General features: G+C 40.7%; 1 protein-coding gene across 1 annotated transcript in view; it reads left to right on the forward strand.

Annotated features, from left to right (window-relative positions):
• Window positions 1–343: 343 nt before the first annotated feature.
• The window catches only part of LOC115376218 (mucin-2-like), a 31,845-nt gene continuing 5,976 nt past the window's right edge, over window positions 344–26,212 (forward strand). Inside the window, exons 1-5 of the mRNA XM_030075708.1 lie at window positions 344–596; window positions 3,395–3,525; window positions 5,248–5,345; window positions 5,708–6,675; window positions 12,178–12,308. Of these exons, the coding sequence (XP_029931568.1) occupies window positions 386–596; window positions 3,395–3,525; window positions 5,248–5,345; window positions 5,708–6,675; window positions 12,178–12,308 (1,539 nt within the window). The 5' untranslated portion in view covers window positions 344–385. The remainder of the gene's footprint in view (window positions 597–3,394; window positions 3,526–5,247; window positions 5,346–5,707; window positions 6,676–12,177; window positions 12,309–26,212) is intronic.

A 26,212-nucleotide genomic window follows, 5' to 3' on the forward strand; every position in this document is an offset into this window, starting at 1 on the left:
ATTAAAAAGTGATGTTTGAAGGTAACAGGTGGGTTAAAACACTAGTTAAATCTCAAGGGAATACCCGGGCTGCTATCTCGCGTGCTCCGCTCACTGTGACCCGCATCCTTCAGCGTTTTAAACAACACACAAATGCATATATCAAAAGCAAAACAAGTGATTAAAAATAAATGGATAAACATATTAAAAGCACAGCAACCCAGGAAAACATGTCAGCACCAAAATATGCAAAGTGGAGTGAAATCAGCATTGAGATGGGAAAAAAAACAAGAACAAAAAACAAACAGGCAGCATACAAAGGCATTTCTGAACCGATCACGTATGTGTTGTGTTACAGTACATCATCACCTGGTCGGCACATTGAGGAGTTATCCCCCGTGTTACAATGCTGCTGAGTTACCTTTGCCTCATCTTATCTTGGAATTACATCCTTGTGGAGGGTTTTGCATCCAATCTCTTTCCACAGTCGTGTGGCAATTTGGATCCTACATCAGGAAATGGATTCAATTTACACACTGCTCCAGGGCAGACCACCCCTTCACCGTTCACGGTCAGTGTCTCCCAAACCACCTACGAGCCAGGACAAACCATAACTGGTGAGTCTTGTTTTTGTTGGCCAAGTTTCCGTATCATAATAAATCCTCTGACTTTTAGTTGAGTATATTTTTAGTGGCTACCTAATGGCTCCATGATTAAACCATCACAGATTTTGTATAAATTTGTCCATTTGAAACGTTGTAAACGTCTCTGCCCACATGCTTCCATGCTTCCTGTACGTTGGCATGGATGTTAAGCAATTGATCCATGAGAGGGCAGCACAGAGTCCAAAGTTTCTGACAACAAAAAGCATTGCGACAGTGGAAGAGGTCGTGATAATGGACCTGCTAGAAAGACGCTGTGAGGTCACTGAATACATCATGACAGGAGGGCGGAGAATTTTTTCCTCTGATATTACCAATGGGAGAGGATTACTTCTTTGTGTCTCGTTCAGAGGCCGGTCTCTCTTGAACTATTGACTACAGCCCCTGTAATTTGCAGTGGTCCTCCTCTGTTTCGTCCTTATCTGTAAGCTTCCCGAAAACGTGCAGGAAGACAGACAAAATTAATGCAGAGTACGTATAGAAGGCTCTCTGTATCCGTACTTAACAGTGAGCATGAATGAGCCTCAACTCACCTTAACTCAACCCACCCCCCAAATTTCCTTCCTGTCCCCACACTAAAAAATACACATATAGCCTATAAACCATATGTGCAAATGCTCTATGTGTGTCCACGGCTTTGTCAAATAGCACAGCTGGTGACAGGCAGGGCACGCCAACAGTGGCATGCTGGAGGTGGCAACAAAGCTGGAGAGTGATGGTGGCTTGCACTCATATATCCCCAGCCCTAACAAGCTAAAAGAGGCAGCAGACATCCCTTCTTGGCACTGGAACACACTAACCCTTGCCTACCATGCCTATCCTCATCGCTGGCAGCCCCAACCAGCTGTGAACGACACCCTCCTGTTCCCAGAGTCAATGCAGCCACACCGCACAACAACAGACTCCCCAGTCTCTAATACAATACCTGGCTCTCCTCATTTCAGTCCCAGAGTCCCACAGGCAGTGCAATCAGCCACAGCTCATGTTCATTAGCTCATTAGGCTCCCTGTCAGCCCAACGGTGGTCATGTTCCACAGTCAACCCCACCATTCACATCACAGATGTAACAGCTGTTTAAGCAGAGTGTTCAGTAAAATGTGCTAAATGGACTTTATCTCCCGATTCGTTCACCAACATAGCACCACCCTGCAAATATTTACCGTCATTTGGATAATCCAGGGCTGTTAAACTGGTGCCATGGAGGGCCAAGTGGCTCCAGGTTTTCATTCCAACCAAAAACTCCACCAGGTGATTTCACTCATTAGTCCCTTTCCTCTGCTTGAAGGTGAGGGGATCACTGAAATCAGCTGGTGGAGTTTTTGGTTGGAATGAAAACCTGCAGCCTCTTGGCCCTCCATGGCACCAGTTTGACTCATGTGGCTATGGACTGCTCACTATGGACTGCTCCCAGTAAAAGTAAAAGCTATTTTCAAGATTCACATTTTCACAGCCCGTTAGACAATCATGTGGGGACAAACTGTAGTGATCTTGCACAAAACTGGGAAAGCAGAACTCCAAAAACAGTTTGTAATAAAGAAATTTTTATTTAGCAGTTCAAAAGAAGTTGGTGAAGGCACCAAAATCCATAAATCCAGGCAGAGTCGAAAACCAAGCAAGTCAGTACGAGGGGGGGGGGGGGAATGCTGGAGAGCATGTGAACACGAGGGAGACAATGACAATCTGGCAACTAAACAGAGGAAACACTGGGCTTTAAATACACTGGGGCTACGTTTATACATACATGGGTATTTTTAAACCAGAGACATTTCCCTTCGTTTGTGCCCTTCTTTTACACGCAAACGGTGAATTCGCCTCTGAAAACAATTCTTTCTAAAAACTCCGGCCAAAGTGGAGGTTTAGGAAAACTCCCGTTTCGTGTTTGCATGTAAACTGAGAAAAACTGAGAAAAAAAGAGTTTTAGGCAGACATGATGCACCAAAAGTGCGCGCAATGTTTACATTTGGCTATGGTGATGATTATGGATGCATTCAGAGTAGCAGTCGCATTTCTGTTGGTGCAAACACTTTCCATATGTTTGCATTTGCAAATATAGCTGCTTTTTTATATCGAGGAGCAGAGACGAATGAGGGCTCGGAGGTCAGCAATTTTGCAAATTCTCCTCCCTCCAACACAAAGAGCCAGTCCACGGCACCGCCAGCGTCGCCGGTTTTGGGTCCAACCTGGGCGGACTGCTGTCTGGTTTGGCTTCTCATTGGCTTGCATGGCTTTCTCCTTCTTCCTACACTGCCGCCCATAGGCTTGGTGTAGTTATGATGGTGGTCGATGACGTATTTATGCGGGTTGATGTAAACGAAAACCTTTTGAAAACTATGCTGTGTGCACGATGTTATTTTGGAAAACAGAGGGAGGGAAATATTGGTTTCTCAGAATACCCGACTACGTGTAAACGTAGCCTGGGACTGACTGCAGACAAGCCACAGCTGAGTGAAAGGAGGCACAGGTGAAACACATGAGGCACTCAACAACACAGGAAGTAAAAGTAACCAAAAACACAAGGAGAAGACATTACAAAATAAAACAGGAACTGGACACAAAATACATGAAAACATGAACTTGACAGAGCATCAGAGAAATACATTGCATCTGTTGTATTCACCAACAGTAGCCTCAATAGATAATGATCCAGTACAGCACAGGACAAGTTTTGAATATGGTGTGTGGATCATAGACATGTGTAACACACACTTACTATTCCAAAACTGACTTCTGTTATTAAAAAAAATTCTTTTCAGTGACCCTAGAGGGAACTGGACAATTCATTGGCTTTTTACTTGAAGCCCATGAAGAAGGAGAGAATGTTGCTGTGGGACGTTTTATCTTGACCAGTGGAGACGCAACGCTCATGACATGTAACAATAAGCAGGTGAGCACAATTACTTCACAAAATCTTTCCTTTGGGAAACCCCATTTCATATCATCATATTTGTACGCTTACACTTGCTGTCCATATCAGTTTACCAATGTTGAGGCGGGTTCACAGCTCTTAACACACCGGTGATTGACCAAGTGAGCTGTGGCAGATCACTTTTTATTATTCTGGGAGCCTGTTAAATGACTCCATCAAGCTGTTTCCAGTCCTTTTCAGTTATTATCTAAAACTGCATGTAGGCCACAAAGATGGTGTTAACAGTCTCAAAAATCATACTATTGATGTATATACTGAGGCAAGGCTGGCTTCGCACTTCCTGTAGTCAATAATAGTTTGGTTAGGTTAGGTGTGACAAGATAACGATACGATACGATAAACTTTATTGTCCCACTCAGGGAAATTTGTATTGGACTCAGCAGCTGCGCCATAAATGCCTTGAAATGCCTTGAAATAAATGCCACCACAATGACAACAAACAATACATCATCATACCATCACCAGCAGTAGGACACATAACCCATAACATAACACATATATACACTATACATACATAATACATGCCAAAAGATCACCATAATAAAAACACTGTAAAAATTATTGCACAAACTTCAGCCTCAAGCAGCATTGTTTTGATGGAGAATTTGATGGAGGTTGGAATGAATGAATTCTTAAAATGGTTGAGTTTACAGTGAGGGACTCTATATCGTCTGCCCGAGGGTCATATTCTAAATGAAGAATATGGGATGGGTCAGTCACTATCCTCTGGGCTTGCCTAAGAACAGTTTGTTCGTAAATAGACTGCAAGGTCTGATAGTCACTTTTTCCTACCACCTTCATGGCCGTGTGCACCAGACTAAGCTCTCAATAAACTGTTAGCAGTGCACACCACTGGATCAGATCAGTAGCTTAAGTCCAATAGGTGTCCTCAATGTTGTTGTGAGTCTGACTCAACAGTGTGGTATTGTCAGCAAATTTAATAATGCAATTGTTATGGTGCTTTGCAATAGACCCATATAGAAAGCCTCATACTGATGATCAAAGTAGAACAGTAGAAGAGTAGTAAGTGCTCTGCCTCACCATGTATCTATCTATCTCATTTATCACTATAATGCATTGATCAGTAATGCCTTTTCTTTTTATTTTGTGGCAAATAAGAATTGCATTTACAATATTGTATTTCTTACTTTAAAGGACATATTAAGTATTGGTGTGTATTTAATATAAAGACATATTTGACCTATGTATCTTTTCAACAGTTTTATACAATGTCCTTGATCTTTGGAACATGTTAGTAATTTACACATACACTGCACTTACACTCATTTTATTGATGAAATAAATTATTATTTTTTAAACATATCTTTTTTTTATCTTGCATTTTTGTTGTGGTTGGGTTTAAGGGTTCTGGCTGTGACAGTTATATATCTTTATAAGCTAAATATGTAACTCTTAGATTATGGTTTATTGTGTGGATGAACTTGAGTAATGGGTGTTAGAACACTTGTCAGGTAATTTTGGGCAAAACCTGAATTTAATCTGTATTTATCAGTGAAAGTGATTTCAATGCAATAACAAAAAACAAACAAACAAACAAACAAAAACAACAGAACTAAAAAATTGGACAAATTTGTGACTTATGTTGGATTCAGGTCCAAATTCCATCAATGTGTTGGCACTGACATTATTTCATAAGTGATTATTGTTACATTATTGTAGGACAGTGCTGTGAGGCAATCTAATAATCAAGGCAAGACCAGTGTGAGTGTAATCTGGACAGCAAGTTCTGCAGAATCCCCGGGCAACATTGTTTTCAAGTAAGTCTTTTTGCACATCTTCATCATCTCACATAATTACCAGAATCATGAAAAGCATTTGTTTTATTGGCTAAGGAATACAAAGAATGTATGTACAAAGTCTTTGTCCCCAGCTTACATATAGCAGCACAAAATTAAAAAGGACATAATCCAAGTACAAATTCCTGGAACTTTTATTGTACATCATCACTTGGTGAAAGTCCAAAATGTCCAACTTGTCCAGTCTCTTGTTACTGTAATTGTGATGGTATTCTACAGACACAGTTGTAATCCTAAAATAAAAAAGCTAAAAACCATCATGCATTGGATTTCCCCATTAAACTTCAGATAGATCATGATCTATCTTTGCTGTCTTCACACAGAACAACATTTATGACTCGTATTGATACATACTGGATTGCAGTGCCGAGCACTGTAGTGAGGAGAACAGCTGCAACACTCACGACCACAACACCGTCTCCAACCACCTCTGCAGCTCTCACGACCACAACACCGTCTCCAACCACCGCCGCAGCTCTCACGACCACAACAGCGTCTCCAACCACCGCTTCAGCTCTCACGACCACAACACCGTCTCCAACCACCGCTTCAGCTCTCACGACCACAGCACCGTCTCCAACCACCGCTTCAGCTCTCACGACCACAACAGCGTCTCCAATCATCGCTTCAGCTCTCACGACCACAACAGCGTCTCCAATCATCGCTTCAGCTCTCACAACCACAACACCGTCTCCAACCACCGCTTCAGCTCTCACGACCACAACAGCGTCTCCAATCATCGCTTCAGCTCTCACGACCACAACAGCGTCTCCAATCATCGCTTCAGCTCTCATGACTACAACACCGTCTCCGACCACCACCGCAGCTTTAACGACCACAACACCGTCTCCGACCACCTCTGCAGCTCTCACGACCACAACACCGTCTCCGACCACCGCTGCAGCTCTCACAACAACAACACCGTCTCCGACTACCGCTGAAACACTCATGACTACAACACCGTCTCCGACTACCACCACAGCTTTAACGACCACAACACCGTCTCCGACCACCGCCGCAGCTCTCACGACTACAACACCGTCTCCGACCACCGCTGACACACTCACGACTACAACACCGTCTCTGACCACCTCTGCAGTTTTCAATGAACTAATTGCTTGTATAGCAATTTTTGCATCCTCTTCCTCTCCACAGTCGTGTGGCAATTTGGATCCTACATCAGGTCCACCAAATGGATCCAGTTTTTACGCTGCTCCATGGCAGACCACCCCTTCACCGTTCAACATCAGTTTCTCCCAAACCACCTACGAGCCAGGACAAAACATAACTGGTGAGTCTTGTTTTTGTTGGCCAAGTTTCCGTATCAGCCCTGCGATGGACTGGCGACCTGTCCAGGGTGTTTCCTTGCCTTTGCCCTATGAGCGCTGGGATTGGCTCCAGCACCCCCAGTGACCCTAGTGAGGATAAGCGGTTTAGAAGATGAATGAATTGAGTTTCCGTATCATAGTAAATCCTCTGACTTTTAGTTGAGTATATTTTTAGTGGCTACTTAATGGCTCCATGATTAAATCTGATCCATGAGAGGGCAGCACAGAGTCCAAAGTTTCTGACAACAAAAAGCATTGCGATGGTGGAGGAGGTTGTGATAATGGACCTGCTAGAAAGACGCTGTGAGGTCACTGAATACATCACGACAGGAGGGCAGAGAATTTTTTCCTCTGATATTACCAATGGGAGAGATTTACTTCTTTGTGTCTCGTTCAGAGGCCGGTCTCTCTTGAACTATTGGCTACAGCCCCTGTGATTTGCAGTGGTGCTACACTGTTTCGTCCTTATCTGTAAGCTTCCCGAAAACATGCAGGAAGACAGACAAAATGAATGCAGAGTACGTATAGAAGGCTCTCTGTATCCGTACTTAACAGTGAGCATGAATGAGCCTCAACTCACCTTAACTCAACCCACCCCAGTGGCGGTTCTAGACCAATTTTACTGAAGGGGCCTGGCTGGGTCCAGGGGTTTTGTCAGAGGGGCACATTCAACCCGGGGCAAAAAAGACAAAGACTCAAAATTATATCTGATTTTTTTCGCCATAAAACTAGTGATTACCCATTGTAACCAAATTGAATGGTTCAAAATATCACATTTGAGACACAAGTATAAGAGACAGAAATAGTGGAGATATCCTATTTTTCAGTGTAACCTTAGTACAGACAAACTCCACACTTAGTACAAACTCCTGCTTCTAAAATCAGGCAGTTTCATCAACATCATCATCACATCTTCATTACACCACTGTCTTCTTATCATCTTCATCAATAAATCATCATCATATTTACACTCTAAAAGCTTATTGTTACCTTGTAACAATAAAATATTGTTCGTGGTAGTCGCTTCATGCTTCTGACTGCCTCTCGTCAGATGGTTGACTTTTCGAGCTCGCTGTTTTCACCGTAGATCAACAAAACTGACCGCCGTTTCCAGCGGTGCAATGCTCTAAAGCGGCTTTCACATAGCACGTGCACGGCACAGACCGCGGCTGGCTCAGCCATTCATTGTGTATGTGATCACGGAGCGCATGAGCGCACTGGTCTGCGTTTATTTTTAGAAATCTAGATGATTGACATCATTAGATATGCACTACTCTTGCAAAGACAATGCAGTATAGTCATACATTTATTATAAAATTCCATGTGAAGTCACACACACAACAGGTAACAGGTGAAATCACAAGAAATGAAAAAAAATACAGCCTTCATTCATGTAACATAATTTATTAAGAAGCATTAGTTCAGCTAATTCATAAATTAAAAAATGTATTTGCCTCTTTACACGGTGCATCCGAAGCTGCTGTGCTGTCCACCAGAGAAAAATTGCACCAGAACGGAAAACTACTTCCTAGCGTCTGTTGCACGCTGTGCATGCGTGCCTTTCATGATGAACGCCTTTGTGTAAACAGAGCTGCATTCAGATTATGGAACTTGGTTCCAGTTACCGCCTGATAAAAACACACCAAGAGAAACTTTCAACCACCACTACAGCTGCTACAACATTGTGGCCTGCTGGAGGTGCTAGAACAAAGCAAGGCTCAACAGCAATACACACAATGACAGGAAACACACTGCACATCATTGGAAACATTACAAACTCAAGCAAGGAGCACAAGTGGCAAAACAAAAGGTCCATACACTCTACAGTTACAGTTGTTGGTCTCCAACGACTGGATCACCTCATAACAATGTTAATCTTAATTGCACACACAGACTATTTCATCGTCATTTCAGCATCAACTGAGGCTGAGACCAAATTTCAAACTCTAGCACCATAGCCTGTTTTGAAATTTTCAAGCATAACTGAGCGGATGTGTTACCTGCATACTCAGTGTCCGTGGACACAAACAAAAAACAATCAACAATGCATAATGTAGAGCTGTAACCATTATGACGTCATGCCGTCCGTCACAAACAAGTATCTGTGCAGGTGACTGTAAAGTACTGAGCACTGTCCCAGGTGTTGTCTATGCTGCGCGTGCGTCGTCATCATCTGGTTGACTGGTGACGTCACTGGCCGGAGCAGCAGAGACCATAAAAAGCCAGCTCGGCAGCAGGTGTGTGTCGCACATGCTGGAGTTGGTCTTCGAGACCAGGTTAGGCTCGCCTGTATAGGGCTGGCCGCTCGGCAGTGTGTGTCCCCTCTCCAAGTGGGTGTCCACATTTGCTGGATCTGCTCTCAGACTGAGCAAAGACCAAGCGAGTCTCGCCTTTCCCAGGCGGGCTCTCCAGCTGGCTCTGCTAGCTGCACAGCAGGTGCGCCCCTCAGGCCGGTCTCCGGTGGTCGGTGCAGCCTGCGCAGAGACTATTAGTCCAGTCATTTTAGGAAAAAACCTAGGACAAATTGCAAGAGAAAAAACTCTTGTAATTTGCTTCTCTTGCAATTTGTCCTAGGTTGACCCCAATTTTGGCCAAAAATTACTGGACTATGAGGGTCCACAGACTGGTGATGCTGATGGATGCAGGCGCTCTCTTCTGCTAGGAGGAGCCAATGCCTGCATCATGGTTGACATGGAGACGGTCCATTGGCCTGCTGAACATCTGGTCGCAAGGACCGTGCTGTTGTCCAGACTGCGCCACCATGATGTGCCAAGAACTGCTCCGTGGCTTCTGGTCAGGGTCACCGACATGAAGACTGCGGTCGATGCCGTTATAACCATACCGCCTGCGCCTGCTCCTTGATACGGGGACGGGACCTGGTGTGTGTGTGTGTGTGTGTGTGGGTGTGTGTGTGTGTGTGTGTGTGTGTGTGTGTCTTGTGTGTCTTGTCCTTTCCAATTTTGTTTTTTCAGTTTCAGCTTTTAATTTAAAATGCTCCAATTCAAGATCCATTTAGGGCTACTGTACCTCTTGCCCAACGATAAAAAAAAAAAATAAAAATAAAAATAAAAGAATTAATGTATAAATAAAAAAAATGAAAAAGTAACATGTCTTCTATTCTTTGTGGCTGCAGTGAACCAGTTTTCCCTCTAGTTCATTTATCTCATTTCTTTGTCAGTAATAGGAAATAACAGCACCGTCCCCCTGATGCCCCTATGTTTGACACAGCATCTCTAAAGTATCCTGTACAAAGCCAACAACCACAAGAAGAAATGGCCCGCGTGTACACGCTGCTCTGCGCAAGTCTGCGCCGTCATAAATCTATGTGCGCTGTACCCAGCGTAGAGCGCGGCCCAAACCGCACGCTATGTGAAAGCCGCATCACAATGTATAATCTTTGTTCGGAGGGGGGGCCACAGCAGGGTCCAGACTCAGTGTTACGGGGACACTGGCCCTTGCTGGCCCCTCCCCAGAACCGCCAGTGCCCCACCCCCCAAATTTCCTTCCTGTCCCCACACTAAAAAATACACATATAAACCATATGTACAAATGCTCTATGTGTGTCCATGGCTTTGTCAAATAGCACAGCTGGTGACAGGCAGGGCACGCCAACAGTGGCATGCTGGAGGTGGCAACAAAGCTGGAGAGTGATGGTGGCTTGCACTCATATAGCCCCAGCCCCAACAAGCTAAAAGAGGCAGCAGACATCCCTTCCGGGCACTGGAACACACTAACCCTTGCCTACCATGCCTATCCTCATCGCTGGCAGCCCTAACCAGCTGTGAACGACACCCTCCTGTTCCCAGAGTGAATGCAGCCACACCGCACAACAACAGACTCCCCAGTCTCTAATACAATACCTGGCTCTCCTCATTTCAATCCCAGAGTCCCACAGGCAGTGCAATCAGCCACAGCTCATGTTCATTAGCTCATTAGGCTCCCTGTCAGCCCAACGGTGGTCATGTTCCACAGTCAACCCCACCATTCACATCACAGATGTAACAGCTGTTTAAGCAGAGCATTCAGTAAAATGTGCTAATGGACTTTATCTCCTGACATAGCACCACCCTGCAAATATTTACCGTCATTTGGATAATCCAGGGCTGTTAAACTGGTGCCGTGGAGGGCCAAGTGGCTCCAGGTTTTCATTCCAACCAAAAACTCCACCAGGTGATTTCACTCATTAGCCCCTTTCTTCTGCTTGAAGGTGAGGTGATCAGTGAAATCAGCTGGTGGAGTTTTTGGTTGGAATGAAAACCTGCAGCCTCTTGGCCCTCCATGGCACCAGTTTGACTCATGTGGCTTAAGCTGTCACCATGGACTGCTCGCAGTAAAAGTAAAAGCAGAACTCCAAAAACAGTTTGTAATAACGAAATTTTTACTTAGCAGTTCAGGGGTCTTACACAGAAAAGATGTTGGTGAAGGCATCAAAATCCATAAATCCAGGCAGAGTCGAAAACCAGGCAAGTAAGTATGAGGGGGAAAAAAATGCTGGAGAGCATGTGAACACTAGGGAGACAATGACCATCTGGCAACTTAACAGAGGAAACACTGGGCTTTAAATACACTGGCCCTGCGTTCCAATACTCATACTATCATACTATTTAGTAGGGACAAAAAAGAATTAGTATGTCCCAATACATAGTATGTCAGATGCAGTATGCCAAGAGAACCAGGATGTTCTACTACATCCGGTCAGATTTTGCAGTATGCATTTCAGCATGCTGCTCTCGCCATTCTGACCCACAATCCTTTGCGCAGCGGATGTTACGTTGCACTGACTGAGTTGCGTGTACAAGCCACGGCCACATACGGACGACAACAAAACACACATATCGCACAAAACTCACTCAGTGACAGCAGAAGCGACAGGAAGACAGAAGATAAGAAATATGACAGACGACAGCGCAGTATGAAACAGCACAGGCACTTGGCCAACAACATTCAAATGTGGCACTACGGACGGCGGCGGAAGTGAGCAAGAGGGTCGCACTTCAGGGATGATGTACGTAGGGTGTCCAAGTAGTATACATTCGCATGCATATTGCATACTAAACTACATACTTTGTAAGGGCAGCTGCAGTACATACTAAAAGTAAAAAGTATAAGTATGTGATTTGGAACGCAGGGCTGGACTGACTGCAGAAAAGCCACAGCTGAGTGAACAGAGGCACAGGTGAAACATGAGGCACTAAACAACACAGGAAGTAAAAGTAACCAAAAACACAAGGAGAAGACATTACAAAATAAAACAGGAACTGGACACAAAATACATGAAAACATGAACTTGACAGAGCATCAGAGAAACGCATCGCATTTGTCGTCTCCACCAACAGTAGCCTCAATAGACAATGATCCAGTACAGCACAGGACAAGTTTTGAATATGGTGTGTGGATCATAGACATGTGTAACACACACTTACTATTCCAAAACTGACTTCTGTTATTAAAAAAATTCTTTTCAGTGACCCTAGAGGGAACTGGACAATTAATTGGGTTTTTACTTGGAGCCCATGAAGAAGGAGAGAATGTTCCTGAGGGACGTTTTGTCTTGACCAGTGGAGAAGCAGAACTCCTGACATGTAACAATAAGCAGGTGAGCACAATTACTTCACAAAATCTTTCCGTGGGGAAGCCCCATTTCATATCATCATATTTGTACGCTTACACTTGCTGTCCATATCAGTTTACCAATGTTGAGGCGTTTGCATTTCCTGAAGTCAATAATAGTTTGGTTAGGTTAGGCTTGACAAGATAAATTGTTAGCAGTACACACCACTGGATCAGATCAGTAGCTTAAGTCCCATAGGTGTCCTCAATGTTGTTGTGAGTCCGACCCAACACTGTGGTATTGTCAGCAAATTTAACAATGCAATTGTTATGGTGCTTTGCAATAGACCCATATAGAAAGCCTCATACTGATGATCAAAGTAGAACAGTAGAAGAGTAGTAAGTGCTCTGCCTCACCATGTATCTATCTATCTCATTTATGGCTATAATGCATTGATCAGTAATACCTTTTCTTTTTATTTTGTGGCAAATAAGAATTGCATTTACAATATTGTATTTCTTACTTTACATACTATTTTAAGAATTGGTGTGTATTTAATATAAAGACATATTTGACCTACCAGTATGTATCTTTTCAACAGTTTTATACAATGTCTTTGAATCTTTGGAACATGTTAGTAATTTACACATACACTGCACTTACACTCATTTTAAAATAAATAAATTATTTTTTAAACATATCTTTTTTTTATCTTGCATTTTTTGTTGTGGTTGGGTTTAAGGGTTCTGGCTGTGACAGTTATATCTTTATAAGCTAAATATGTAACTCTTAGATTATGGCTTATTGTGTGGATGAAATTGAGTAATGGGTGTTAGAACACTTGTCAGGTAATTTTGGGCAAAACCTGAATTTAATCTGAATTTATCAGTGAAAGTGATTTCAATGCAATAACAAAAAACAAACAAACAAAAACAACGGAACTAAAAAATTGGCCAAATTTGTGACTTGTGTTGGATTCAAGTCCAATTTCCATCAATGTGTTGGCACTGACATTATTTCATAAGTGATTATTGTGACATTATTGTAGGACAGTGCAGTGGTGCAATCTAATAATCAAGGCAACACCAGTGTGAGTGTAATCTGGACAGCAAATTCTTCAGAATCCCTGGGCAACATTGTTTTCAGGTAAGTCTTTTTGCACATCTTCAACATCTCACATAATTACCAGAATCATGAAAAGCATTTGTTTTATTGGCTAAGGAATACAAAGAATGTATGTACAAAGTCTTTGACTCCAGCTTACATATAGCAGCACAAAATTAAAGAGGACATAATCCAAGTCCAAATTCCTGGAACTTTTATAAAATATCATCACTTGGTGAAAGTCCAAAATGTCCAACTTATCCAGTCTCTTGTTACTGTATTGTGATGGTATTCTGCAGACACAGTTGTATTGCTAAAATGACAGCACATACAGTATAGTCACATTATACTGGCCCACTATTAAATGAGCTAAAAACCATCATGAAGTAGATTTCCCCATTAAACTTCAGGTAGATCATGATCTATCTTTGCTGTCTTCACACAGAGCAATATTTGTGACTGGGTTTGAAGAACACAGGATTACAGTGCTGAACACTGTAGTGAGGAGCGCAGCACCAACAGTGTCTCTGACCAACACTACAGTTACCAATGGACCACCTGCTATTATTGCCACTACAACTGTCATTACTATTATCTTATTGGAAGCACTACTACTAATGTTATTGCAATAGAGTCACCTACCAATACTATAACTTACAATTACAAAAGGGTCTCCCACCAGTACTACCAGTACTACTATCACTATTACAATAATAATATCACTATTATAAGGGTCACTTACCAATATTACAACAATAATCATTACAACAGGGTCTCCTTACAATATTACTACTGTAATTATTACAATATAGGCTCAAGACTACCATTACTCATGATTATTGCAATAAAATCTCTTTTTATGGTTACTTCTAATATGACTATGAAAACAAAGGCTTGACAAATTATTAACACCTCTAATAGCATTAGTACAACCGAACGAGTACTATTGCCCACATTACCGCAAAGTATTCTCCTGCCACTAATACTTCTGTGCTCACTTTTGATAAAAATGAAGCTTCTGCAGGCATTTTTGCTTTTTCATCTGAAATTCAAACCCCTAATACGTCTGCCACCACCTCTACTTTTTCACACATTCAATACACTTTTACTTTTTTCACGACAAACTCGTTTTACAAGCCCCGTTATTTCTTCCACGGCTTTTGCGTTTTCACCACAAATTCAAATTCTAATGCCCTGTTCTCTTGTTACCAATTTTAATGTTTTACCACAAATTCAAACTCCTCCTCAAACTTATCTCTTGTCTCTGTTGTCAATCCAAGAATTTAATCTTAGGCCATCTTGTCCACACTAAGCCAGGTAAATTTGACAGCGCATCTTTTTTTTTTTCTCCTTTTTTGGTGTTATTCTACTTCACAAAATTATTTAAGATGTCAATGAAATTTCATGAACATTAATTGTAGTAGGTGGTTTGTCTAGCTATATCTTGAGTCTTGCACATGGTGGCAGTGTGACACTATGTTGATGCACTCAGCATCAGATGTCCTGTATGAAGTTTTATCAGTCCATAAAATTCTACTACAGCTGACCACATTCCTGGCAGCTGGCATTACAAAAAATTATGTAATCCTTTTTCATTTTGTGCTAGTATATGTAAGCTGAAGTCAGATGTAAGTGTATTTTTTGTATTACGTGGTCAATAAAACTAAATATTACTATAAATAAATATTAGTATTACAACACAGACACCTGATGTTTGATTTTTTGCGAGATGGCCTTGTATTGAGAAATAATTCTGTTTTTATACTAATAAAATGGTCAGTAGTGAGTTATCTCTGTTTTTACATTATGGTAAAGTTATATTTTTGTGATAAAGTGTAGTTGTATCATATTTTACCGTGCTTTCATTTTGAGTGTTATTGGATCAGTTCTAGTAAAATTATACCGTTTTCCTGTTTCCTTTATAATAGAGTTAAAATTTCTCGTTGGTCGATACAATGTTTTCTCTGTAAATAAGAAAGCTGTATTTCTTTTAACTTTTCCTCTCTGCTCTCATATTTATAATTATTATGTTTCTCTTATTTTCAGAGTAAGAGTTTTATTCTTTGCATTTGTTACAATAAAAATCCATTATAACAAAGATTCATGTCTGTCATTGTGTTGAATAAACCTATTGTCTAGCTCGGTCTAGCTCGTAGTTAATTATTTATTTATGTACCCCTCCCCCTTTCTTCTCTTTTTCCTTTCTCTCCAATGCTTTCACTTAGAAACATCTCACCCCTCCTCTCTCTCTCTCTCTCTCTCTCTCACACACACACACACACACACACACACACTGTCATTTCAACACAACAGAGTATTTTGTTTTACTGTCATAGAACAATTGTTTATGTGTTTCTCGTGGTGTTCTGTTAGTAGTTTGTCTTTTGTCTTACAAAATCAGGTGTACATCAGGTGTATTGATATTGTTATCAGTGTCAAATCCTAAATTCTAAATGAATAAGCCAACAAGGTAAGATTATATATAAAAGACATCAGGGCAATCAACACGAGTAAAATATTTATTTCAAAAATATGCAATAAAAACTTTCTGTTCATTATTATATATTACAAAATGCTTTTGTAGTATTAAACCAACCTGTGGTTTTTGTGCTTATCCTTCATGAACAAATTGCTCCCTTTGCATGTGCAACTGTTCATGACACACACACACACACACACATATCAGCCAGTGATGGCTTCAACTTCAAAGCAACATTTTATAACCAACAGTGTGTTCCCTTTCAAACATTCAACGTTCACTGTAAACATAACAAGCGTGCAAAAATATTCATCTGCTGCCATCTGCTGGCATTGTTACATGACTGACAGGAGAGGAGACGGCGTCAAATGTTTTCGGTTTAGGTACTTGTGTCTTGTGTGTGCACAAAACGCATGGCACATACAGTCATGCACAAAGAGAATCATACAAAGTCTTAAGTGACTTTGAGTATCCTGAAAAGCATTATATAAATGGCATGTATTATTATTATTTGTGTATGGGACCATCCAATTGTTTGAATTCCAAGGGTAAACAAGAAAGAAACAGTGATATTAGAATTAAAAAAAAGAAACATCCTTCCTCATTTCATTACTGTCATATGAAAACAAATCTCTAAGTGCTATGTTTGTTGACAAAGAAAAAAAAATTGTATTGTAGAAACTGACAAACAGTGCAATTCTGGAAAATTTACAACAATGTCACAGTGATGAGGTTTCAGCAATATGGCCTTAAGGTTGTGTCTGCAGCGGTTTTCACTCTTGAGCCTCATGACTCACTAACCCTGCTGGCTCCACCTGCAGGTGTCTAATTCAAACTTGGGAAACCAAGTGGCTGCAGTTAACTAGGTGTCAGGAGAGAAAACTAGCAGGGATCTAGTTCCCAAGAACCAGGACTGAAAGCCTCTGGATTACACATAAAATATATACTACCGCTGCTTTCTTTCAGAACCTAAAAAACATAATAGATGCAGTTTGTTTCCCCTGCCTTATACCTTTCCTTCAGCCTACAGTGACTTGACAGAAAAATGAGTGTGATTCTCCTGTGATATTCTTTGCAGTTGTATGTCTTATAAATATCTTCAAAGGAAGTTCTCCTGTCTTCATTCGCGGTGGGGCAGTTTCCTCACTGTCTCCTTATAGCACGGCAAGACACAGCACGCCCACGATGATCAGCAGAGCTATGGAAAGAGAAACACAAGATCCAGTCATTACACCGTCACATTTCATGTTCACGTTCAGTAATGTGCAGTAACAATATAATTACATATTAATATAAAAAAAAAAAAAAATCAATCACTAATGTTCAATCAAGTGTTTAATTTTTCCAACAAAAGCAGTGGATGAACATGAAAAATGAGTTTGTGACATAAGTTATCACGGCTTCCAAATCATCAAAGCAATTATTTAATTAAAATGCCTTTTATATTATGCGAAAAATCGTGCACTTCACGATACAAGCATGAAATTTGGCACACTGTTAGAGCATGCCCTAAGGATAATTTTTGGCTATAGGGCCATCGCAGATTTGTCCCGTGGTAACCGTGGCAACCATTTTTCAAAATGGCTGACACCTGCTGTGATTTTACCTGTAACTCAGGTTCTAGACCACCTAGGATCTTGATCCTGGTGGCTAATCCTACATTTTCAAGGATGAGGAATACAATGGTACTATTTACAACATGCTAGGAACTACCTAACTACATATTTCCAGCATTCAGTTAATTAAATAATAGTAAAAACCATCAAAATATGTATTTCGGTATAGAGTATACTGTACATGTTTTCTAAGATGTTGACAGATATGCCATGAAATGCATGTGTGTTATGGCAATAGCCAAAGTGGAACTATACAGCAGTACAGAGACAGGATACCATTTAGCCTAAAGGCATTTTTAATAAAGCCAAAGAGGAAAGAAAGTGTGACAACACAAAGTTACGTATGATGACACAGTCCACCACAGTAGCAAAGGGCAGTGCACTGAAGTGCTGCCTCGGCACATTTGCATCTTCCACAACACCCCTTTTTGCAACCGCAGTGGAGGAGGTTGCGACATGCCAGGCTTGCTTCTGGTAGTGTGGTCCAGTGAACTTCCCATCCACCTGACAGAATCAGAATCAACTTTGTTGTCACATGACACATTTTACAGGTGTAAAAAAGTGGGTTAAATTATTCATTCATTCATTCATTCTGTGTCCTTCCTCTTCCACCCCCAGTCACCTGGGGAGGGGAGTTCAGGGACTGCAACCATGGCCTGTCCCCAGCAGTGACCAGTTTGGAAGGCTGCCCTCTTTGTATGTTGTGCTGCTTGTGTTGGGGGGAGTCTACCAATCGTTCTACCTTTTTGGGTCAACAGCTGCTTCCGTGATTCCTTGCTGCTAGTGCGGTCATTCAGCAATACGACAAATCACTCAAGAGGCTTCATCCAGTCATCTACGACATCTGGTGTGGTAGCCAAGGCACAGAAGGCACGAGTCACATCACTGAAGTTCTTCCATGTATCCCATGTCGTCTTCTTACCCCTGCCTCCAAATGATGACACAGTGTCAAAACATGTAAAGGCAAGCAGAATGATGAGTGCTGATTACCTGTTTCTCAGTGGCAAGGGATGTAACACAAGTTACATCATCAATTTGTAGATACTCCGACCAATTCCCAGGAATGGCACTGGATCACTCAATGTGTCAACGAATTCAATGAAGTGCACGATTCCATCAAAATATTGCACGTAGCTGCTGGACTATATTGAAAATTATGTTCAATAAATTTTTAATGATACACCGCATAATAGCTGGTATGAGCGATGTATCAGTATGTGCGTTGTTATGGACCAGGATTTACTGTCACCAGCACTAATACACTGCAAAAACGCAAAATCTTACCAAGATTATTTGTCTTATTTCAAGTCAAAAATGTCTTATTTCTAGTCAAAATATCTAATTACACTTAAAATAAGACATGACCACCTCAGAAGTAAATTGTTTTTAGACATTTTTCACTTGTTTCGAGGGAAATTTCACTTGAAACAAGTGAAAATTTGTTTGTTTGATTGGCAAAATTTGCCAGTGGAAAAAGTGAAAATTCACTTGAAATAAGTGAAAATGAGCTAGAAACAAGATACAAATTTTGCCAATGAAACAAACAAATTTTCACTTGTTTCAAGCAGATTTTCACTTGAAACAAGAGACAATTGTCTAAAAACAAGTTACTTCTGAGGTGATCATGTCTTATTTTAAGTGTAATGAGATATTTTGAATAGAAATAAGACATTTTTGACTTGAAATAAGACAAATAATCTTGGTAAGATTTTGAGTTTTTGCAGTGTAGTCCCAGAGATGCTCCATGCAATGTTAGGGGAGGAGCTCACCCTTCTCATCCCCACCCCTAATACCCAGCCAGCCCCACCTCTACTGTCCAAGCCCCACCCACTACACCCAGCCAGCCCTGCTCCCCCGCTGTGACAGTGGTTTTCAAACTCATGCCCCAGAGCCCCGTTTGGGGCAAATTCACCCAAGGGGACCCTATGAAAAGATATTTTTAGATGCATCAAGCAATGAATTGTTTAGATGTAGTACTAGAAACCTGGGGAATAGATTCAAAGTGGTGAGCTTAAAACTTAAAGTTAAAACCAGTCTTACATAACGTCATAGTCAAATTGTAGTGATAAATTAGGCCACACTTTGCTGAGGACACCCTGGGAACCTCTCAGGGACCCCTAGGGATCCCTGGACCCCAGTTTGAAAACTACTGCTGTGGATCATGTCTCTATATATTGTCAGGTCCCTAGTATAAGTTCAAGATTTCTGTTCATCCACTTTCATCTTTCAACAGATCTAACATACACAGCCTCAAGCGTAGTGTTATGAAGGATTTAAGTCACATCTCAACATCCCAGTCTGGAATCAAACTTTGTATTTGCTGTATTTATTATTTTTTGTGTTTTCTCTCTGCCATTGTGTCAGAGAGCTTATATGTTCACAGCACGTATGATCCGGGCCTATTACAATGTTTGTAAGAGGTAAAAATGAAGCCACATCTCTGCGTTATTGTTCCTTGCCTCTGTCATTGATTTAGCTCTCTATAATAGAGGGCCTCACATATTGCTTGCTATGTCTTGGCCAATTTTTAGCACGAAACTTGTGGTTAGATCTGAAGGGGCCTATGTGCGTTGAGGAATGGGGTTTAATTTACTTATCGACAGCAGTAGCTCCACAGTGCCGCCTTAAGGTCATTATGGGTTATTGCATTAATCACAAAAAAAAAAGAAAAAGGAATACAAATGAAAAACTAAAAAAGAAAGAAACAAAGAACATGGTGTTTTCACAAATACTTATTTATAAATGAAACAGCCTCATTCCTCAGCTCAAAGGGGATCTGTTTTCTGCTCTACAAGTACATACACTACCAGTCAAAAGTTTGGACACATCTTCTCATTTAAAGTTTTTTCTTTATTTTCATTACTCATTCATTCATGACTATTTACACTGTAGATTCTCACTGAAGGCATCAAAACTATGAATGAACACATATGGAATTATGTAGTTAACAAAAAAGTGTGAAATAACTCAAAACAGGTTTTATATTTTAGATTGTTCAAAATAGCCACCCTTTGCTTTGATTACTGCCTTGCACACTCTTGGCATTCTCTCAGTGAGCTTCATGAGGTAGTCACCTGAAATGGTTTTCCAACAGTCTTGAAGGAGTTCCCACAGATGCTGAGCACTTGTTGGGCCTTTTGCCTTCACTCTGCAGTCCATCTCATCCCAAACCATCTCAGTTCGAACACATTCATCATGTCTTCCTTTTCACTAACAATACGCTTTTGTTTCTTTTGGTCAGACATAAACTAAATGGGATGTTATTAACCTTTGACAATTTCGGAGGTAACTTCCTCCTTCCTCAGAGTCAGTTGGTCAATTGGACACTTTCTGAGGAAGGAGGAAGTTACCTCTGAAACTGTCAAAGGTAAATAACATCCCTTCCAAACCATCTCGATTGGGTTCAGGTCCGGTGACTGTGGAGGCCAGGTCATCTGGCACAGCACTCCATCACTCTCCTTCTTGGCAAATAGCCCTTACACAGCCTGGAGGTGTGTTTGGGGTCATTGTCCTATTGCAAAAAAAAAAAAAAAAAAATGATGGTCCAACTAAACATTGTTTTTCTTTACTTAGCTGATTGGTTCTTGCCATAATATGAATTCTAACAGTTGTCAAATAGGGCTGTCGGGGCTGTGTACCAACCTGACTTCTGCACAACACAACTGATGATCCCAACCCCAAAAAGAAGGCAAGAATTTCCACAAAGGAACCCTGACAAGGCACAGATACAGGAAATCATTCCTGCCACAATCCATCACACTGTACAATAACTCACACCTGTCTGACAGAGACTCACAACTCTCTGCAGTATAGTTCTGTTTTTAACACTCCACTACTCAGCACTTTAATTGTTTGTTTATTTATTATCCACTACTCAGCACCTTACTTGTTTATTTTATTTTATTATCCATTATTCAGCACCTTAACTGTTTATTTATTATCCATCACCCAGCACCTTAGCTGTTTATTTATTGGAAGTGGTGATTCCATGGGTCTGAATCAAGTCAGACAGTTCCCGAATCCCAATACTGGGTGTCGGTTTCTGCCACTTGGTTTCCTGTTTTTCATGGTTTCAAGCTTACCCTGTTCCATACTATCTACTATCTGTATATTTCATTTTTCATATTTATTATTACCATCGGTATATCTCACATTTCAACATCTCATATTCTTAAGTTAGTTTATTGTATATACTTAGCCCTTATTGTCTTTAGTATATATATTTAGTATATTTAGTCTCTATTGTATATACTTCTTAATTTTAATTTTATTTTATGTTTTCTTTTGTTTGTTTGTTTGTTTTTTTTTGTTTTTATTGATGCTGCTGCTGTAACGTGGGAATTTCCCATTTCAGGTGACTACATCATGAAGCTCACTGAGAGAAGGCCAAGGGTTTGCAGCACTGTCAACAAAGCAAAGGGTGGCTACTTTGAGGAATCTAAAATCTAAAATATATTTTGAGTTATTTAAAATGTTTTTCTTTGCTACATAATTCCATATATCTTGCTTCATATATTTGATGTCTTCAGTATGTATCTACAATGTAGAAAATAGTCAAAATGAAGAAAAAACATTGAATGAGAAAGGGTGTACAAACTTTTGACTGGTAGTGTACATACATACAGATATTCATGTATGTGTGTCTGTATGTATGTGTGTGTAGCCTATATAGATAGATGGATAGACATATATAGATGAGATCTCAGAACACTTTGTTCACACAAGAACTCTATTGGAACTGTGAAAACAACAAAGAAATACATCAGCACAGCAGATGAGAGAAACAGCAAACCCTCAAAAGTTTGGTGTAGCTTCATGTAAAAAGACACAGCAAAATGAAAAACTGCAATAAGGATATTTTGTGCATGGGAGGGAAAACGGAAAAGTCATGGAATCTGAGTCAGAGCAATGGTAAACACAGTAAAGCGTGGAACTGTGACATGAGTGAGTGGCATCAGTATTAAACTGAGACTGTTTCATTACCAGTTGCTTTAAGTAATATTACTATAATAGAAAAACTCCACAAATAATTTTCACCTCTCAATCAGGTAAACTCACATTTCATTCTGACATTCTTTATGTGGGTGCAAAACACCCGGAAAAAGTTGCAAGTTACTCTGCATAATCATGTTAAGGCCATCGGTCATCCTTAACTTTGAAATCATTGCAGTGTAAATAAAATAATGTCACAATAAGGCTTAAATTACAATACATGACCGTTCACCATGTTGGTCAAAGAATGAATCCTCATTCCATTAAGAACAAGGATGACCTCGCTTTATCATTCCCCACCATAATCAAAGCATTATGTCACTCAAAGAAATACAAATGTGACATTGTGTTTTCTTTTTGATGACTGATGTGCATGGATGAACTCGGTGACTCAGAGTACCCGTGGCACATGACTACCTTCAAAGTGCGGGTTGATACAGTGACAAGTATCACCTGGCAATTGAACCAGTTGCACCTGCTCTATGATGCTTCTGAGCCTATTTCCTAATTTGCACTGACTGATTTGGGTCAACATTCATCTCTACTGTACGAGGAGTTTTCATTCACATTAAATACTCTGATGACGGCTTGGCAATCCCTCAGTTTGTCAACCATATTTGTGATGTTTGAAAACTCAGCAATGGCTTTTCAGATCAGCTACTAAGGCTTTTAAGTGCCAGGCTAACCAGAAGTTCCTTGGGTAATGTTTGACTGGTTAAGAGCCACTAGGCGATAGGAATAGATGTCAAAAGCCTGGAAGGAAGGAAGGAAGGAAGGAAGGAAGGAAGGAAGGAAGGAAGGAAGGAAGGAAGGAAGGAAAGAAGGAAGGAGCAGTAAACCCACCTCAGCACCAAGTGTGATGAACTGCTGAAAGCTGACTCTGATGCCACATTTTTGGATCATGGTATTTATCATGGCTAATCCAGGGCTTGCACAAAACTCCAATAACAGTGCATTGCCACTGTGAACAGTGAAGATTCAAAGTTGAACTATGAAGTTGGTTGGTGGAACCAAGGATTCCAGGATTCCACATCCTATCCAAGGTGGCCAGATAATCCAATAGTTAAAGTTAGACCTCATCTATAATGTATAATTATTGGATCCAGCACTCACTGTGTGCTGCCGTCAAACCCTGATGAAGGAAAACTTTGTCTGCAAGCCTTCATGGAAAACTCATTTTCCAAAAATGCCTGCCAGCTGATACAGTGAGAGAGAGTGAAAAAAAAGAGGGGGACATAATGTTATAATCCAAGTCGGTACTTCCCAAACACACATTTTTGCTCAAATCTTGCTGCAAAGACCATTTCTGCAAAATCCTTTCATGCATGGTCATGAGGCTTACATGTACAAGCCGGAGTGTTTGACTGGATGAGCAAATTGGATCGATGCTTCATGACCATGCGTGAGAGGGTTTTGCAGAATTATGGGCCCATTTGTATCAGTTCGATCAGAGATGGAGATGGTTTTTGGAATATGAGTTTACCATGAAGGCTTGCAAGTAAAACATTCCTCACAAGGGATTTAAGGCAGTTATGCATTATGGGTTAAGTATCTCTATAAATACACACACATTCACACACAAAAAAAAAAAAAAAAAAAAAAAATCTGTATCTCATTTAGGGAACCAGCATGTCTAATGGGACAAATGTGAACGAGTGAATTAACAACTGCCCTATGTGGAAGATTACTAACCCTAACCCTAACACTGTCATGCGGTCTGGTTCTCATGTGAGGGTGAAACAGATTTCCAAACTGACTGCAGGTTAAGGACAGCGGCAGCAGTTATGCAGGGGTTCTTTTGGACTGCATTGGTAAAATAAGAGCAAATTTCAACTCTATAAGGATCTGACTTGTGTGGTGCATAACCGGGAGCCATCTGCTGTCTCGGTCTAACTGTCCCAGGTCTTTTTACCTAAAGAAAACTATCACTCGGGACATCTACGCCTGGCATTGTTTAGCTATCAAAGGCTATAAAGAAGATTTGTGTTTGTAAAAAAAGGTCTTTTCAACTTTGGAAATCTGGGCTCATGCTGCATGAGCTGTATGGAGTCATTTTGCTGACATTTTCTTCCCTTTTTGGAACATTAAAGTCAGTATCCATTGACTTCAGTTATTCCAGAGAAGTCATCCTAAATAACGTTGTCAGTTAAATCCCAAAAATGTTAGAATACCTGCACTGTCCTATCCAGAGATGGTGTGTGGGGGAAGGGACTGCAGCCCAGCAACCTCTCCAACTCAGCAGAACAGAGCATCGGACCAGCACAGCCTCGCTCCCAGAGGTATTTCAGTTTTGTATTTTCAATTTTTTTTTTTTTTTTTTAAATTCCATTTTCAAGTTTTGGTTTTCAGTTCAGTTTAGTTTCAGTTTGGGTTTGCTCATTTCACTTTAGTTTTTATTATTTCAAAATGCTTATGCAGTTTAGCTTTTATCAGTTTCAATATTAGTAAACATAAACACCAATGCCTCCTCATGCTTGCTGTGCTGACACATTTGACCTAAAACTAAAGACATATTCTCCATATTTTTATTTTATTTTAGTTAGTTTTGGAAGAAATAGTATCTTTTCAGTTAGTTTTTTTTTTTTTTTTTCCCCTAAAGTCAGGTTTTTAAGTCTTGTTTTAGTTAACTGTAATAACCTTGGCTCCCATCATGATCACATTCCTGCCATCCAACAGCATGTCGACAATGGAGAGAGGAGGGGCGTGGCAGCCTCCGATTCTAGAGAAAAGATTATTTGTTTTTCTTTCTTTGCGTAATTCATGTGTCTCAAAACTTGTCCCTCCACTAGGCTGGGAGTGTCTTGAAATTCCAGTGAGCAGGGAGTTTTTGTCATCAGACAGAAAGTGTGCTGCAAAATCTTTATAGCACATACACACCAATTGATAAATTAACCTCTGAGGAATTATGTGACACCTTTATCCAGAGTTAGCACAGTTAGACCAACAGTTGAATAAGCTTCAGTTCCCAGACCAACATAAAAGGTCAAGGGTCAGAGCTGTGGGATTACAAAGGAAGGCTTTTTATTTCTTTTCTTTCTTTCTTTTTTTTTTTTTTACACAGACTCCCTGATGTGACTCATCAGTCTCCAAGAAAAAGCCACTGTAAGACTGTGAAGAATAGCTATTGCTGAGGTAAACTGCCTATTATGACCTCATTTTATGGCTGGTGGTGAATATCTATGTCACTATCTATCTAATACTTAGTTATGTCTGTCTCCCTTCACCCCAGTACAATGGGTATTTGTTTATAGAGCTCAACCTATCAAAAATTGAGGCTACATTTGAAAAACTCAATCAGCAGCACTTTCTGAAAACAATGACATGACTACATGACCTGACATAATCCTCAGTTCTAAGGGGTGAAGAGGTTTGTTGGGAACGATTCACAACCGAATAGCACCTTCAAACTGCACTTTTCTGCCCCCAACGGGAACAGACTGCATCTGAGTCTGCTGACATGCCTGAGGAAATCTGTAGACATTCCTGTCCAGCTTATCTTTTTTTCCAAAGAAGCTCTTTATTTATAGCTCTTTATTTGATTTTATCTCATCATCTGTCTAGTGATTGAGAAGTTTTTCTTCCTCTGCAAAAGAATATTCAGTTACATGTGTGTTAAGCTGTATAGGCATTGGTCATTCCTATGATGAATTACAATTTCTCTCTTTGCTTAACTGTAAAAGTGCAATGCATTGCATTTATGTGACAAGTGCCAGCCCAGTGCTCCCCAACCCAGTCCTCAAGCTCCTCCTGACCTGCAG

This window comes from Myripristis murdjan, chromosome 18, assembly GCF_902150065.1.
Source record: "Myripristis murdjan chromosome 18, fMyrMur1.1, whole genome shotgun sequence".
In the NCBI taxonomy this organism is placed as follows: Eukaryota; Metazoa; Chordata; class Actinopteri; order Holocentriformes; family Holocentridae; genus Myripristis; species Myripristis murdjan.